At 37.4% G+C, this 16,046-nt stretch overlaps 2 protein-coding genes across 3 annotated transcripts; both read left to right on the top strand.

Moving 5' to 3' along the window:
- Positions 1–7,132: 7,132 nt before the first annotated feature.
- On the top strand, positions 7,133–10,604 carry LOC124178776. Of its 2 annotated transcripts, XM_046562394.1 has the most exons (9): positions 7,133–8,263; positions 8,351–8,449; positions 8,522–8,641; positions 8,714–8,833; positions 9,096–9,206; positions 9,355–9,465; positions 10,003–10,092; positions 10,210–10,341; positions 10,430–10,604. In XM_046562394.1, exons 1-9 carry the CDS (start codon positions 7,318–7,320, stop codon positions 10,456–10,458), a joined length of 1,758 nt encoding a protein of 585 aa, XP_046418350.1. In that variant the 5' UTR covers positions 7,133–7,317; the 3' UTR covers positions 10,459–10,604. The 2 variants fall into 2 exon arrangements, with proteins under 2 accessions (XP_046418350.1, XP_046418351.1); XM_046562395.1 differs by lacking the exon at positions 8,714–8,833 and having other exon boundaries at positions 7,134–8,263.
- A 1,613-nt stretch (positions 10,605–12,217) lies between these two features.
- Positions 12,218–14,101, top strand: LOC124177506 (lysosomal acid glucosylceramidase-like; the record flags this gene model as incomplete). Its single annotated transcript, XM_046559923.1, has 5 exons — positions 12,218–12,488; positions 12,591–13,022; positions 13,093–13,196; positions 13,296–13,573; positions 13,731–14,101. Coding segments are annotated over 5 exons (1,185 nt in total), but the record flags the coding sequence as incomplete, so codon positions are not given.
- Between the last annotated feature and the right edge of the window lie 1,945 nt (positions 14,102–16,046).

The following is a 16,046-nucleotide window of genomic DNA, read 5'->3' as shown; positions in this document are numbered from 1 at the left end:
CTATTACTATTAATTACAAACTTGGAATTATATTCTTCCTGGTGTTTTTTTCATTTACCTTTCAACTGGGGCGATTGTAATTAGTCGAATTCAGTTTCCGCTGTTTTTTAATTATTTTTATTTCACTTCGAATGACTTTTTGACATACATAGAGAGCAGAACAACTCCAAACGTTGAAAAAAATGTGTAGTTATGCTTATCTTAAGCATGAATAATATTTTTTTATTTACGTTTTTTTTTTGTATCCTTTTTTTCACTTCAATTTTCATTTACGTACAATTTATTCTGCAAGTTATTACAGAATAATGATGTAGATGCATGTATTTATTTGAGGGTACATATCATGTCATCGCTACATACCTATTTTATTTTTTCTTTCTATTATTTTTGTCATCTTTCGTTTTGTCCCATGACTTATACTTCATATTTATACCAAGAAACATTCGGGCAAGAGTCTTTGTTTTCAGCCAAGGTACACATTACCCTGGCGATTTTAAGTGCGTTATAAAATAGTATTACATAAGGTAAGTTTAACGTTCCTCACCCAGTCCACAAATACAGATGTTAGATGTAATTGCAGGGCTCATAGTACGTCACTTTTCTCACTTTTAATCAATTTTTTCCACTTTTTCTTACCATTCAGCAAAAAGTAACTTTTTTCAACTATACCATAATGATCTAAATTTTTTTTTCTTATGTTTTGGTACTTATATTCTCTCTTTATTGGGATGGGGCGAAAATGTAAAATTTGTCAAAATTGATATGGCTGGGTGTGGAAATTTTGTGGGTACGCGTGTAAGTGCAGAAAGTTCATTGCTGCACTCCAAAAGTAAAGATCTTCAGCTATGGAAAAAATATTAAAGTTTTGGTGTTATCTACCAATCCAAAATACATGGTTTTTTCACACTTATACACATATGCACAATTATTATGTTCATTTCTTGGCATCAAATTGGAATATTCTGAACTGAACTGGAATACATGTCATTCTCGTTCATCATATATTATTGAAAAACATATAAAAAATTTTTTGCAAAGTTTTACTGTTTAGAAATAAAATCATTTTTTTTTCACATCCAGGCTTGGAACCGTAATAGGCAGAGTTATTTTATTTATTTGTTTATTTTTTTTCAATTTTTTCACTACTTGTTTCTAATTTCCACTTTTTTCTGGTTGGTTCAATATAATACTTTTGTACACTCATTGGCAAGAACCGTGATTTGAACCATCCCGAAAGTATTTGTACGGATTAGAAAATTGGGAAAGAACTATTTTTCCATTCACGCTTTTCCAAGAAACTGGTGAATCTCAAATATGCTCTTCTTTGAACAAAGTCACGAATAGTTTACTACTTCAATTTTTCGAGTAGATTCCTGTTACTTGGGCACTGACTGACTAACTAACTTACTGACGGACTGACTGACTTAGTGACTTAGTCAGTGCCCGAGTGATTTTCAAGTAGCGAATCACCCTCTACGAAGAAGAGCATATTCGAGATTCACCAATTTCTTGGAAAAGCCTGAATCGAGAAATAATTCTTTTCCAATTCTCTAATCTGTAAAAATACTTTCCTGATGGTTCAAAAAACAAAATGACACCAATTCCATTTCAATTCAGAATGTCCCAATTTGATGCAAAGATGTGAACATAATCATCATGCATGTGTGAATAAGTATGGAAAAAGCATGAATTTTGAATCGGGCTATAACACCAAAACTTTAAATCTTTTTCCGTAGCTGAAGATCTTAATTTTCAGGCTGCGGCAAAGAATTTTCTGTACTTACACGCATATCCACAACTTTCCTACAATCGGCCCTTTCGATTTACAAAAATTTTACATTCTCACTCCGCCTTGACGAACAGGCACTCGGTATAATAGATGTGAACCACGTACTCCGAAATTAAATGTATAAATTTTCCGAAACATGTCACTTTTTAATCACTTTATTGTCACTAAATGATCACTTTTATCACTTTTTCCGGTCACGGAGACCACTATGAGCCCTGTAATTGGATCAACTTGCCACCACATTTCTAGTTACTCATTCTAATCGAATTGCAATCGTATTGCTTGCAGTTTTTTTTCTTCTTCTGTTATTCTCAATTTCGTACTATGTTGTGTTTATCATATACCATCGCAACCAAGTGTTAAACACTAACTGTATATGCAACAACATCTAGGACCCATTCCTCATGTCAGATTATGTTGCATCGGATTTGAATAATAATAATAATAACAACAATAATTTCCAAATCATCCATACTCTTTCGGATATGTCCCCATAAGCGACCAGCTTGTACGGAATGAGGGAAGAATAAATTAGTAACCGTTATTATGCGGCTGCATCCATCTTAGAATGTTCAATAGAATTAAAAGAATTGAATTGAATATAATGCTAAAATGTTTTGTAAAAAATGTATCTCTACACATGACTGTAGTCTCCAACAATATTAACAAATTACAAGAAACTCAAATCAGCTTAGATCTGAAAAGTAACTAATTGTAAATAAAAATAAAATAAACTCCAAACATGCTATCTGCACATAGTTACGGGCACTATATCACTATGCACTTGGACCAAAGAAAATACGTGTGCATTAATTAACCGAAGAATATATACAAAAATTTGAAGTAAACATTTTGAAGAGGACTGGCTCAGCCAGATAACCATGCGGGATCGGTTATCGGATGTTTACGCTACGGAATAACTCGACTCGAGAGCCCCGAGGACTGCTCTCGGAGGAAGGCGGTCCTGGAGACATTCGACTGTTAGCCAGGACACGAAGCGCATCAGGCCGAAACTGAATTATTCTATACAATTTCAAATCTGTCAAAGTTCCTGTTCTAAATAAAATACCTTCTACATTTTCATGCGTAAGTGTGATTGATCAGTCTGAAAACTATGAAATTATTGGAAGTTTATAATAATACAGAGAGATCTAGTTTAAAATGTTATGACATCCTTTCCCAAGCTCTCACAGCTACCTTACATCCTTCATCCTCTTCTTATCATCACCTAACTGTCCCGGTTCCCATATCGTATCAGCAGAATGCTCCCTGTAATCCTAAACTGCAACCGGCCGGTTTCTTGCAGCCTTCGTCTCATATACATATTGACACTCTCAAGTCATCTCCCATTCGGACAACATCTAAATTCACCTCTCTTTCCTTTTTCCTCCCCCAAATCTTCTCATTGTACTCTCCATCATTTGTCGAATAAATCAATCATAATACACTGAGACATTCAACTCCTCAATACAACTTCCTCTCATATCCTTTCATCGTACTCGCCCCGCAAAGTGATAAGTGGAATTTTTTTTGAATCGTCATTTTGGGATCCCCAACCACCACCCCTGTACAAAACTGGTGGCAGCGGAGTCACTCAACGTACTCAGCTCACGACGTGATTGGTGGTTATTCTCTTGATTTTCAATACAAGACCCCGAACCATCTATCGCGCATCGTTCCGATGGCAACGGATCGCTTGTCGAACCGTCATCGTAAAGCGCGAAGTGGAACTTCTCTTGAAAACCAATCCAAATTCACAACTCACCCTCCGGCAGGCATCTATTGGTATCATTACTCCCCTTACGAGTGAAAAACAGGAAATTTCATCCCTCGCAGTGTTTCGAAATTGTACCAAAAGTGTTCAACTCCCTGAATAATCGGTGCAAATCATCCAGTGGACATCTCACTCCCCTTTGCAAAGTGAAAGAAGATATCATCCTCAAGCGTAAACAAAACTGCTCAATATTCAAAACTTAAAATGTATTTAACGTCTGAAAACAAGAGCATTAAACATCCGATATCATCGCAGTATAAGTCATTCCTAAAGGTTTATCATAAACCCCCCTTCCCCCGTACTGAGGAAAAAAATTAAGGATTTCCTGATAATTTCACTTTGCTGTTGATTCTACAATGTTGCAGATGTTTTTCAGGCTTTCTGCGGGTCCAATGACTCGAATAAGGGTTCTTCAAATCCATCACGAAGGAAAATAGTTTTGGCTCGGAAACGTGAAACAAAGCATGGTTTTTTCCGCACAATTTTTGCCAATTTTGGTAAACGTCGGAACCGATTGTGAGTAGGCTATAGTCGTTACGGTCAATTCCTGAAAACTTACAGCCGAAAAACAAAAGAATCTGACAATATTTTTGATGCGGTTTTCGTGTTTCTGGGAGGCCCAATCACGGTGCACCGTTACTTATAGTAAATTCTGAAAGAACGAGTTCATACTTACAAGATACGTAACCAAATCATGGCTGAGATTCCTTTCATCCAACTTTTACGAAGTGCCTGCACACGCGCTGCTACTATTCGAGGCACGTGCTTTATCAAAGTAATGTTGCGGTGGATAACAATTTTGGATATTCTATACAAAGATGCTGTGATCGATGCGTCGAGAGATACAGCTAAAGATCGTCAAAATTCTCCCGCATTTTCCACTAGAAAAACCATCATGACAGGCAGCGCTGAACATGGCACCGATAGACAATGTGATGATGGAGTGGCGATAATTTTATACTTTTTCTTAACGGCGAAACGTTACTATCTTCATGCATAAAAATTTGAAAACACATAAAACGGGAAAAAGTTTTCAGAAGAACAACAAAACCGTGTACCTAGTGAATCTATAAAAATCATGAATAGTGATCGGAAATAGCAATAATTTATACAACTTTCCTACCTGCGTGGGTAGAACGTCTTTACCATCACCAAGAATTTTCAATGCAACATGATGCGATTGTTGAACATTATGTTACGTCATGAAAATCGACCACAACAACAACAACTACAATAATATTGAGAAGAAAAAGGTGGGAAAGAAAATAACAGAATTCAATGAATGCAAATTAATTAATTGAAATAACGAAGCGACTGGAAAATTTATTGCCATACAAAAAGTGGCGTGTTATTTTATGTCGTAAATCGGGAACGGACCTCTACGGAGTTCTTGCTTACCGAGTTTGACTCTACAGAAGTTTCTACGGCGGTTTATCTCTACATAATGATATTAAGACCGATCCAACACAATTATCTAAGATGTTTGTTTCCACAGAGAAATTATTCCAGATTATCTTGATTTACAGATTTTGGATGCAGGGGTTCGCTCATACAGAATTTGCTCGCGCCAGTCCGTTTCTATGGAATAATGTTATCATTACATGCAAGTTGTTCACCGATTCTTTTCCTACAAAAAAATTATTCTCGACGTATCAGTCCTCCTGGAATGAGCTTTCATTTCTACAGAGAAATTGGTTCAGGCTCGTGATACAAGAATGTCAAGGATTATGAAGACAACATAAATCAAAACGGTCTCCGAAAGAAAAAGAATTCTTTGTTAGCCTAGGTTGAGTTTAATTACTTTCTTATTTTTCATGCGCTGAATCAACGGGAAAATATATAAAATCCGTCGCAGTTTGCGTTTGTGTTTTTGGGAGAAGCTATAAGGATCTTACAATTTTGATAGCACAAGTTTACATGGATTTTGTGCCTGGCATCTGTGTACGTAATTATTACAGGTCAAGTGATACTAAACACAGGAAAATGAGGATTTTTCGAAAAGTTTGATATTGTATCAAGGACAAAACTGCGCCCTCTACGTCCCACCAAGGGCTGAACCTAAACTAATTCCCCCACCTTGTACCGCGCACCTTTTTTCCTTTCGTTCGTTGGAATTCATTTTCGACCAATTGTTCTATCCTTCGACCTTGATTTCCATTAACTATGACGAACAATGTTGTTCGTATCACGGGTACCGTTAGCGCATAAGAAAAATATGGTCGTACAACAATAACGATTTTTTTCAACCTGCAGCATTAGAAGAAGAAGACGTCTTAGAAAGGTAAAGTTAAAAATTCGAAATGATACGATACGCGTTGTTCTTAATTTGCATTAACTTAATTTGACAGATAATGAGATACAGAATTGCAGGAAACTATAAATGGGCAATTTCACCTGAAATTAGCGAGAAATGAACTTCCATTTTTTGAGTCAATTGAAACTTTTCTTACAAAAAATGTATGTAAAGAAGTGGAATCGCGTTTCATCGTATATAAAAAAAAAAAAAAAAAAATTTGTACGCTAACCACGAATTATTGCATTTTGCTGCAAAAGTGGCGCGCGTGTGGCTTCAAGAATTATTATCTCGGGTCCCCTCTGACGTAAAAATATGTTTAAAAACGTGTTTCGAACATGACGACAGAGGCATTTTGAAAAATTTGAAACACTCATAAGAATAACAAAACTACATTTTTCAGAAATTGTAAATTTCTTTCGAGATGTGTCTCTCGTTATCTTCAAAACGCGTTTTTGCACACCTCTCCACGGTAAGGGGACCCCAAATATTAATTTGCAAAGTTTTCCGTCCGCTATTTGTACAGTAGAATGCTATAATTTATAACTGATGTAACAAATTTTTCTGAACTGGCAAAAAAATACCGGCGCACTTTTTACTATGTACATTTTACGTGAGAAAGAGTTTCAATCGATTTGAAACATACAAGATCAAACTACACTCAAGATCCGCTGCTCAAAGGCGGAATTACCCAAATGCTATTCAGCCGAGTTACCGCTATCGCGTTTCATGTACGTGGCTGTCATCTCAATGCAGCTTCCTGTGATAACGGCGGGACTGCGAGCAATAAGTTTTGCAGTTGTTGACATCAAACAACGCTGGTTACTTTTTTCTCAACTGCAACAAACACTTGAAGTGGATGCGCACAAGACGTTTATCAGGAACCAAGTTTAGAACCAATAGTATATATCTAACGGAATGGTCAGAATGGAATAGATTCACTGATATGGAGTGTATTAAATTTATAATTATCCGTCATTAGATAGAATCAAATGGACTTGATGGACACTTGGCACATAGATCATCCGTATCCTGAATAGGCCGATTATTCCATAAAAAATATCAATAGTTTCGACTGTTGGTCACCTAATCTAGACGAAAATAAAGGACGGTAGAAACGACACTATCTCTTTATCACAGTATCAGAAAAGGCTCGGCCATCACAGGAATAGATGTAGCATGCGTAGTGACGCACAAACACGAATGGGAGGGGGACCTCTAGTGTTCAGAGATGCACGACAGACGGCGCGCGGCGTTGGAACTTATATACGGAGAAGTAAATTATCGCGGCAGTACAAGTTCAAACCTTGCGCGATTCTGTTGCATATTTGGCGGGTTGCATTGCAAAAGCTCTATCTTGTTCTACTGTCTTGTTCGGAGAAGTGCGAATGAACGTATCAACATAAAACTGCATCTGCGATATTTATAGGAGATTTCCAGGAGTGGAGTACTACACTTGCGATGACAAACAGACTAAGCGATTCAGGGGCAATCGCTTTCGACGTATTAACGAAAGAGAATTATCGAAGTTGGCGAGTGAAAGCCGAAGCTTTGTTGAGAGTATCTGATCTTTGGGATCATGTCGACAAAGACGAAGAATCATCCGCGGTGGGTGAGTTATGGATGAAAAAGGATGAAATAGCTAAATCAAAATTGATTTTACATATAAGCAGCGAGCTGCTTCTGTTGCTCGAAAATTGCACAACTGCGCGCGAAGTTTGGTCGAAACTTGAAAATGTTTATGATAATAAAGATAAAGACGGTGAAGATTCAACAGATGATTGTGAAGATAACGATGAAGATGACATTATAAATGCTATTGAAGATAGTGTTGAAGACTTTTTTAACATGATTAAGATATTGAGATTTTCAAAAGAGGAAACTTTGATGGATTTTAAGAAATTACTAAGCTCTTTTTTCACCAATGATTTATCCTCAAGATTAAAAACAAATAATGCTGGAAATTTGCGGTATGAAGAAAAGATCGTAAACACTGTCGGTGATTTTATCGATGTCATTGATAAATTATCCAATATTGAAATACAGGAACAACAGAAAGAATTGGTCTTCAAGTTTATTGATACTTTACTTGTGATATTTGATATTGAGCCACATAAAAATGATAACGATGAAGCAGAAAGTGATGCTGACGCAGCGAAAATACCATATGATAACATGAACGGTGACAAGAAGATGAAAAAAGATGGAATGACGGGTAAAGAGATTTCGTCACAGGCCTCTGATAATACGAATACCGAGTTATTCGGAGACGATGAGACAGATGATGAAACAGAGGCTGAGGCGGAGACTGAGACAAGAAATTTATTGGGAAAATTGGCTGATATCTGGAGGAAAATGTTGCAATCCAAACAGCAGGTCGATCATGAGGAATTTCCGTGCGAGTTGGGTAATTGCAGAAGTGACAAAGTATTATAATCGAATGAATGTATTTTATTCGTCTTAGATTCGTAAGTTTTAAAATTTAAATTTCCAGAAAACAGAGATTCAATACGCTCAGTGATGGATTTTCCCAATCCACCGCCTACACTGAGTCTTAAGAAGACGCGTAAATGCGGAGTGTGTCGCGAAGAAGGTATAAACAAAAAGATATTGACGCATAAAATCTGATTGACGATTTACTGTAAAAATTGTTTGTAACACCTAGGACACAACAGAACGACCTGTCCAATGAATAAATCAGATGCATCCAAGTCGATAATTCAACCTTCCAAAGTCACCAAAAGTCCCAAGAGATCATATAAGTGCGGAGTATGTGGCAACGAAGGTATTAACGAAGATATATTGATAAATAAGATATAATTCACGATTTGACGTGAAAATTTTTTCCAATATCTAGGACACAACAGAACGACCTGTCCAATGAATAAATCAGCTGCATCCGAGTCGATAATTCAACCTTCTAAAGTCACCGAAAGTCCCAAGAGTTCATATAAGTGCGGAGTATGTGGCAGAGAAGGTATAAACGAAGATATATTGATAAATAAGGTATAATTCACGACTTGACGTGCAAATTTTTCCAATATCTAGACACAACAGAACGACCTGTCCAATGAATAAATCAGCTGCATCCGAGTCGATAATTCAACCTTCCAAAGTCACCGAAAGTCCCAAGAGATCATATAAGTGCGGAGTATGTGGCAACGAAGGTATAAACGAAGATATATTGATAAATAAGATATAATTTACGATTTCACGTGCAAATTTTTTCCAATATCTAGGACACAACAGAACGACCTGTCCAATGAATAAATCATCTGTTTCCGTGTTTAAAACTACTGCTGATAAAGCCACCGAAACATCACATGAAGGCGGCGTACGTGGTCACCAAGGTATAACCATCACTGTCCGACAACTCAGAATCATTCCGAAAATTCGAAAATTGATCTTCAACCTTTGACCGGTATTGTAAATGGAAACAAGTCCTCGCCAGTAAAATAAATTCCATGTTCCTATTGAAAAATTGTTTTAATCACCTAGGACACGAGGGATGGACGTACTCACAGCTGGGATCAGTTACTTCATCACCCAAACCTGCTGCATCCAGCACTCCTGCGAGAACTCACGGATCGGGACTATTTGGAGGAGAAGGTACTAACAATGTATAATGATTCAAACATAACCGCGCAATGAGCACGACACACGCGGATGAAATATTAGCAGACCGAAAATCGACGAACTTATAATAAAAAAATAAATTTAAACCTCGGAGAAGAACATTTAACATTAATTATCATAAACTCCACAAGTCAAGTCAAATTCGAAGAGAGACGATTTAAAACGAAGGAACAACAAAAAACACTGAGAAATCCAAGAATATAGTCCCTCGACGAAAGACTACTATTTACACTCATTTATAATTTTAACAATATACACCATTTTTAAACAATATACAACTGAAACTAATGAGTTGTGGAATGGATGAATGAATGAATTTTAAACCAAATGACGGCTCGTGTTTTAATATATTCAAAAATAAATTAAATTGTACTCTGCTATTCGTACCTTATAAAATATACTCAATATTGATTACGCATAATTTTCAAATTTCAAAAAAGTCTTGCAAATTCAACTAGTTCCACTGATTTTGTATGAAATTTCGTGTTTTTAAAATTTTTCAACCCTCAGAACACAACAGATCAACACGCTCGCGCGATTCTGTGACATCCAGGGCTTCAACGAGAGCCACTCCTAGATGCAGTACCTGTGGCGGTGAAGGTACATTATTGAGACCATTTTCAGTGACTATTATTGGAGCTATGATGTTAGCAGTAAAGATTATGATCAGAAGTCAAGATGATGAGAATTAATATGTAATTTGTCTTCTCATCTCAGGTCACAACAGTAGAACTTGCGGCCGTCGCAGCACTTCGTCATCGTCCTATAACTACATGTTCACACCATCTCCTTCGATGTCATTCTCTGGGGGTGGTCGCAGTTATACGTGCGGAAATTGCGGTGGTTCAGGCAAGAGTACCCCACTCTCTAGAAATAATAGTTATATTTAGTATGATGTCGTTTCAATAGCATCTTGAGTATTTTTTTTCATTCACAGGACACAATCGGAGAACATGTACACAATAATTTGCATCCCAAGGTGTCGACGTATTTCTCAACATTACTTCAAATATGAAACGTGAACGAAAACGTCGACTTGTGCCTTCCATATTTTTCGTGATTATTACTTATGTATAACATTTTCCGTAACATCAAATAAATCTATACTTTTGTTTCCGGTCAAGCATACATACGAAGTATTCCATGCCGACTTGACGAACGATTGTTTTCATCCTTTTTTATTTCTTTCATAATTTTTACAGGATTGTCCCAACTACAAATAGCTTTACTGATTTGCGGTAAATTATTTTCTCCAACCATTATTTTTCATGAAATTGTAAACTCAAAACAGTTTTACGGGGAAGAATGCGTCGACTTCGGTGCGTGGTTACCGAAACCTACTCTACGCCCAACCAAGGTGTTATTTCGCTGTTTTACGCTCCGTACACACCGATTATGCACTTTCGTGACACTGCTCCTAGTGCAGAAAATGTATGAGAGAGGAAGAGATCGGTTTAAAAGGAGGTAGACCATTCGAATGGTATGATTAGTTCATTGATGATGATCGAGTAATCGAATTGAAAAGACCAACTCATGTCGACGCACATAGGATCGAATGATTCGGAACGGAATCGCGAAAATGTTAGATATAACGCAACCCATGCGAACTTTGAACAACACTCAGCCCTCCTGACGCTACACAGATTTCAGTCGTTGAATAGGATTTTCATTAATTTAATGCGAATGAAATTAGATTTCTCGAATATCGTCCTCTTCCTTACGCAAAAACGAAAAAAAAGAACCACTTACAAGAGAGTCTGTTCAATTGCATAGGACTGGTTTTATGATCAAAAAAAGCGCCGGGCGCGTTCGGACCCCAATCATGCGTTTGAAAAAAAAAAATCAAGTCATGAGTCGTAGGGTTAAAATTTACGGTTAAAAAGTCATAAATTTTGTTATAATCGAGGCGTTGATTACCCTTCAAACCTGGTACACTGCGTAAGTTCTTGTGAAATCTCTTAGAATATACAAGTCTTTCGCAATATTTACAACGATCTTAAAATCGTTCGACAATGGGATATCTAGAAATCTCATAAAGTCTCATAAAGTGGTCAACCCCTTGGTTTCAACCAAGGACGAGTATCAGGACGAAAAATGGATATGGATAAATGGAATTTGTTTGCTGCGTGTAATTATCAACCATACATAATTCATAATAAATATCCATCCATAATAAATAAGTTAAATGTGAATTTAGATGAAACCGATCTCAAGGCTGATGATTTTATTGGATATTGAACAATTAACGTTTGCGATCTAAATTGTTTAGGTGATTATATGGTTGACAGGTTTCCAGCTTCAAATATTCAATAACTGTGGGTTCTTTAGAAGACATGTATTCGTTATTCAATATTCGGATAATGCAATATGTCAGATGGAAATTAACGAGTAGCACGCATTTTGTTGTAAGTTAAACTTTCGTGGACCGGTTTCCCAGAAACTCTCTCGAATCAAGGAAGAAGAACAAGCTCGCGAAACGTGTGACCTACTAACGAGATTTTTAACGAAAGGATATCTGTGTCGGCTGGATTCGTCGGTAGATCATCGCAAAGAATATTCCATTTAAATTCTTCTGTGCTCATCCCAGTTCATGATAACCTTACTTTCCACGAAATCAATCTCGAAGCTTCCGTATAAAGACTCTTCAAACGAGTCATTAACATCTGCCATTGTGTTTTGCTTCTAAACGGGCACCAGTTGAGTAGCTTGAAAAAATCCCGCAATTTTCAGGTCGTACTTCGGCGAGGAAGGTAGTAGATACAACCTAGGTCGTGTGCCCATTGGTGTGTCCGATTTCTCCACACGAGCATATACTTACGACGACACCCAGAGTGTTGATACGCAACTTCACAACTTCAGCCTGGCAGAGGAAGATATCAAGTACAAAATTCCACTGATGCAAGAGGCTCTTAGAATGAATCGCGATCTAAGATTTTTCGCATCTGCGTGGACTGCTCCGCCTTGGATGAAGACAAATAATGATTACACGGGTTTCGGTGAGTACGCATATTGCAGTATTGCCAGTTCAGGGTCAACGATGTATCGATGGATATCGTGCATTATAACTCAAGTATGTACTTGGTAACTGTATTCCGTAGGGTTTCTCCTTGAAGACTACTACCAGGTGTACGCTGAGTACACTGTGAAATTTATGGATGAGTACAAAAGATATGGACTCAAAATGTGGGCGATGACGACAGGCAATGAACCGTCTAACGGTATCGTACCAGTGGCTGGTATTAACAGCATGGGGTGGACACCGAGTGGCATGGGCAAATGGGTGGCGGAAAACCTCGGCCCTACCGTGAGCAAATCCGGGCACAAAGATACCATAATTTTGGCTTTCGACGACCAGAAATTCGGCCTGCCCTGGTACGTCTCTGATATGTTTAGCAACAAGGTGGCAAAAAACTATACGGCCGGTATTGCATTCCATTGGTACTGGGATAGTATTGTACCTTCTTGGGTGATCGATCGAACCCATTATCATTTTCCTGAGAAGTTTCTGATCATGACCGAGGCCTCGGTTGGTTAGTTATGTCATTTTCAATCGACATATTGCATGCTAGATATTAATGGTCTTTTATAACAATCCGTTAGCCAAAATATCGTCTATTCGTACAGGAGATAAGCCATGGCAATTCGACAAAGTCATCTTAGGATCCTGGGAACGAGGGGAAATGTACATTACGGATATCATGGACGTAAGTATAATATCCGTTAACACGCGTGGCGAAAAGGGAGCATTCTTTTGCGAATGAAATGGCGGCAACTCGCTTGTAATGGATTCGTTGATCTTAAAGAATCTGCAACATTGGGTTACCGGCTGGGTGGACTGGAATTTAGCTCTTAACCAGCATGGTGGTCCCAATTGGAGGAGCAACTTTGTTGATTCTGCAATCATCGTGAATGCTGAGAATGACGAGTTTTACAAACAACCAATGTTCTACGGCTTAGCACACTTCAGTAAATTCATTCCCCGAGGTTCTGTCAGATTGAAGCTCAGTCAGGAGGGAAGGTCTACAATTGCTGTCGCCTTCAAGACTCCGAATAATAAGATTGTTATAGTTCTATACAATACGTGAGTTCAAGATATATTATAATCGGATTTCAATCGGTATCCAACAGACAGGTGAATTATCAGTTACGACCAGTTTTCGTTACAGTTTACAATAAATTGTCTACGTAATATTTGTCAAATGTCCTGTTTTGGCAATACAACTCATTTTTCGTTTTAGACTCACTGAAAATCAGCATGCAGTTATCCGTGACCAAGAAAGAGGAAACATCGACTTACAGCTACCACCGAAATCCATTCATACCATTGTGTATAAGTGACCACACACTGTTAATCGATTGGTCACTTCTAAGCAATTGCGTAAATTTTGTCGATTTGAATGCGGGCAAAAATGAGCAATAGCAGTATTCGGTACAATAGCAGAGGGTCTAAGGTATATTAAAACATTGTTGAATCAAATAACGTAATACATATCTTGTTTTGATTTCAAAAATAATTTTCGTCACAACGTCAATTTTTTGAAATTTTCAGAGATTTTTTGCTATTCAGTTAGATTTTTAAAGATATATAAGCCAAATAAGCCATCAGCCAAAAGCCATAAAAATCATGATTGATCTATTAATCTAGCTCTATAGAATTTATTTTATCACAATAACTGCAATTTTTTGCTATTTTCCGCAATTTTCAGGTTTTTTTTTTGCAATTTACATAAATTTCAAAAGGCTTATGCTTGAATAAACTTCAGATTTGGATTCAGCGGACCAAAATACATAAAAGTCACACTTGGTCTTTAGTTCCATATATTTTTTTCTGATCAAAACTGCTAATTTTTTGCGATTTACTCAAAATTTTGAGGGTGTACGAGAAAAACCGACTTCAGATTCGGATTCAGCGCGTCAAAATACATAAAGATATGTAGGTCCGGTTAAAAGTACAAACCACTTGTTTTTTTCTTTTTTGTGGGACGGTGTAATTAATAGACCGTTGGACTCGTTAGTAGAATAATTTTTTGATGATTATCTGACAGGCAATTCTTGTTCCGTGTAAAATATACTTCATACACTGTTTAAAGCACGTTTAAATGCTTTCCCATTCATTATCCCGATTATTTCAACAACTTGGCTCTTAGAATTCTGACATAAAAGCATCATTATTCCAGAAAGCCAAGCCATACTTGGTGTAATTTTTACGCGGCAATATCATTGTAGATGAAAGAATCCATATAAATAATGCTTACAGATCAATTCGTTACGGTTGAAAACTTCGCAACGCTGGTTCTGGTATTTTTCTTCATACGTTCATTCGCATCATGTGTCACGCAGTTGACGGTTTGTTTACGAAATGGAATCGTAATTACGTTTTTATCGACCGAGTGCGGGCGATCAACTCTTGTGCTGTCTCCGTAAACTTCCCCGATGGAGTTATTTTTTGTCCAACATGTTATATACATATACGTTACAAAAGTATGTCGTACAATTATTCGTAAATTAATTGATGGTCATTGAAAATTCTTGATCGAACCGACGATTTCGATGATCTTGGAAATGTGTGTATCGACTCTCCGTGCATCGATCGTATTGATTTAGGGCTTAAATGAAAGCTCTTAAAATATATAAGCGTATAAAATTTGTGAAATGTCGAATTTCATCGTGAGAGCGAACGTATATCTGATAATATTTTCGCCGGTAGTGCATTGGTTCCCACGCGTTTATTATTTTTTTTTTTTGTTTTTTTATAATGAACTTGGCGCTGATCTTGATACATGTAATATACATGAATCTTATTTTTGAAGCGTCTGATGAACGGCACGGATTACGGTGCGTCGTTTATTGGAATATGTCCGTGCAAAGACAGTCTTGCAAGTATCTTTATTCGCAAAATGGAATGCTCTGTATTTGCCGCCAGCATTTGTTTGTACTTAAGCTATTCCAGCATCGCACAAAACGTTGAATAAACGCACGCTAGACGCTTTGAATAAACTTATAAATGCATCGGGTATGTAACAGGTCACACGTCACTCATAAGTCAGACGTGTTCAGTTCAGTCGATCAATATCCCGCATGAGGCAAATATAGCCCGAGACTTGTTTCCAAAAGTAGCTACAATCAGAATCCAAGAGTTGGTAGCAGGAGAGTTATTCCCAAAAGCCTGCCGAGGTCGTTCGAGGTTCGCCCTGTTCATCGGAAGTGAAGATTCGCTTATGCTCTTTGAACTTCTCCTCACGGCTAGAGCAAACGCGAGGTACATGGTTCTTACGTCCCAGTCGATAATTATGGCTGTACCCTCTTTGTACCGTCACCTACCGACGTGCAATTACCATAAGACAGCGCCCATGCTCGTACCATAGCCTTTAAGATCAATATCGATCTAGATTCAGTTACTATCTTAGTGTGCAATGATTTCGCACCGACAATCTGCATACAAAATACCATCTGTGATTTCGCAAGCGAGCTAATGTTCATGTAATGCCATGCAATATATATATATATATATAATATTATATATAAAATTTACTTCATATCTTCAATTCCAACTC

Source organism: Neodiprion fabricii, chromosome 3, assembly GCF_021155785.1.
Source record: "Neodiprion fabricii isolate iyNeoFabr1 chromosome 3, iyNeoFabr1.1, whole genome shotgun sequence".
Taxonomy (NCBI): Eukaryota; Metazoa; Arthropoda; class Insecta; order Hymenoptera; family Diprionidae; genus Neodiprion; species Neodiprion fabricii.
Note: the sequence above shows the minus strand (reverse complement) of the source record. Positions and strands in the feature narration are given on the sequence as shown.

Excerpts from the sequence above, each read along its gene's own strand:
- LOC124178776 (XM_046562394.1), top strand. The coding sequence starts at position 7,318 with ATGACAAACAGACTAAGCGATTCAGGGGCAATCGCTTTCGACGTATTA. Across the intron at positions 8,834-9,095 it reads CGGAGTATGTGGCAGAGAAG|GACACAACAGAACGACCTGT; the intron begins GTATAAACGAAG and ends TCCAATATCTAG. Across the intron at positions 10,342-10,429 it reads CGGAAATTGCGGTGGTTCAG|GACACAATCGGAGAACATGT; the intron begins GCAAGAGTACCC and ends TTTCATTCACAG.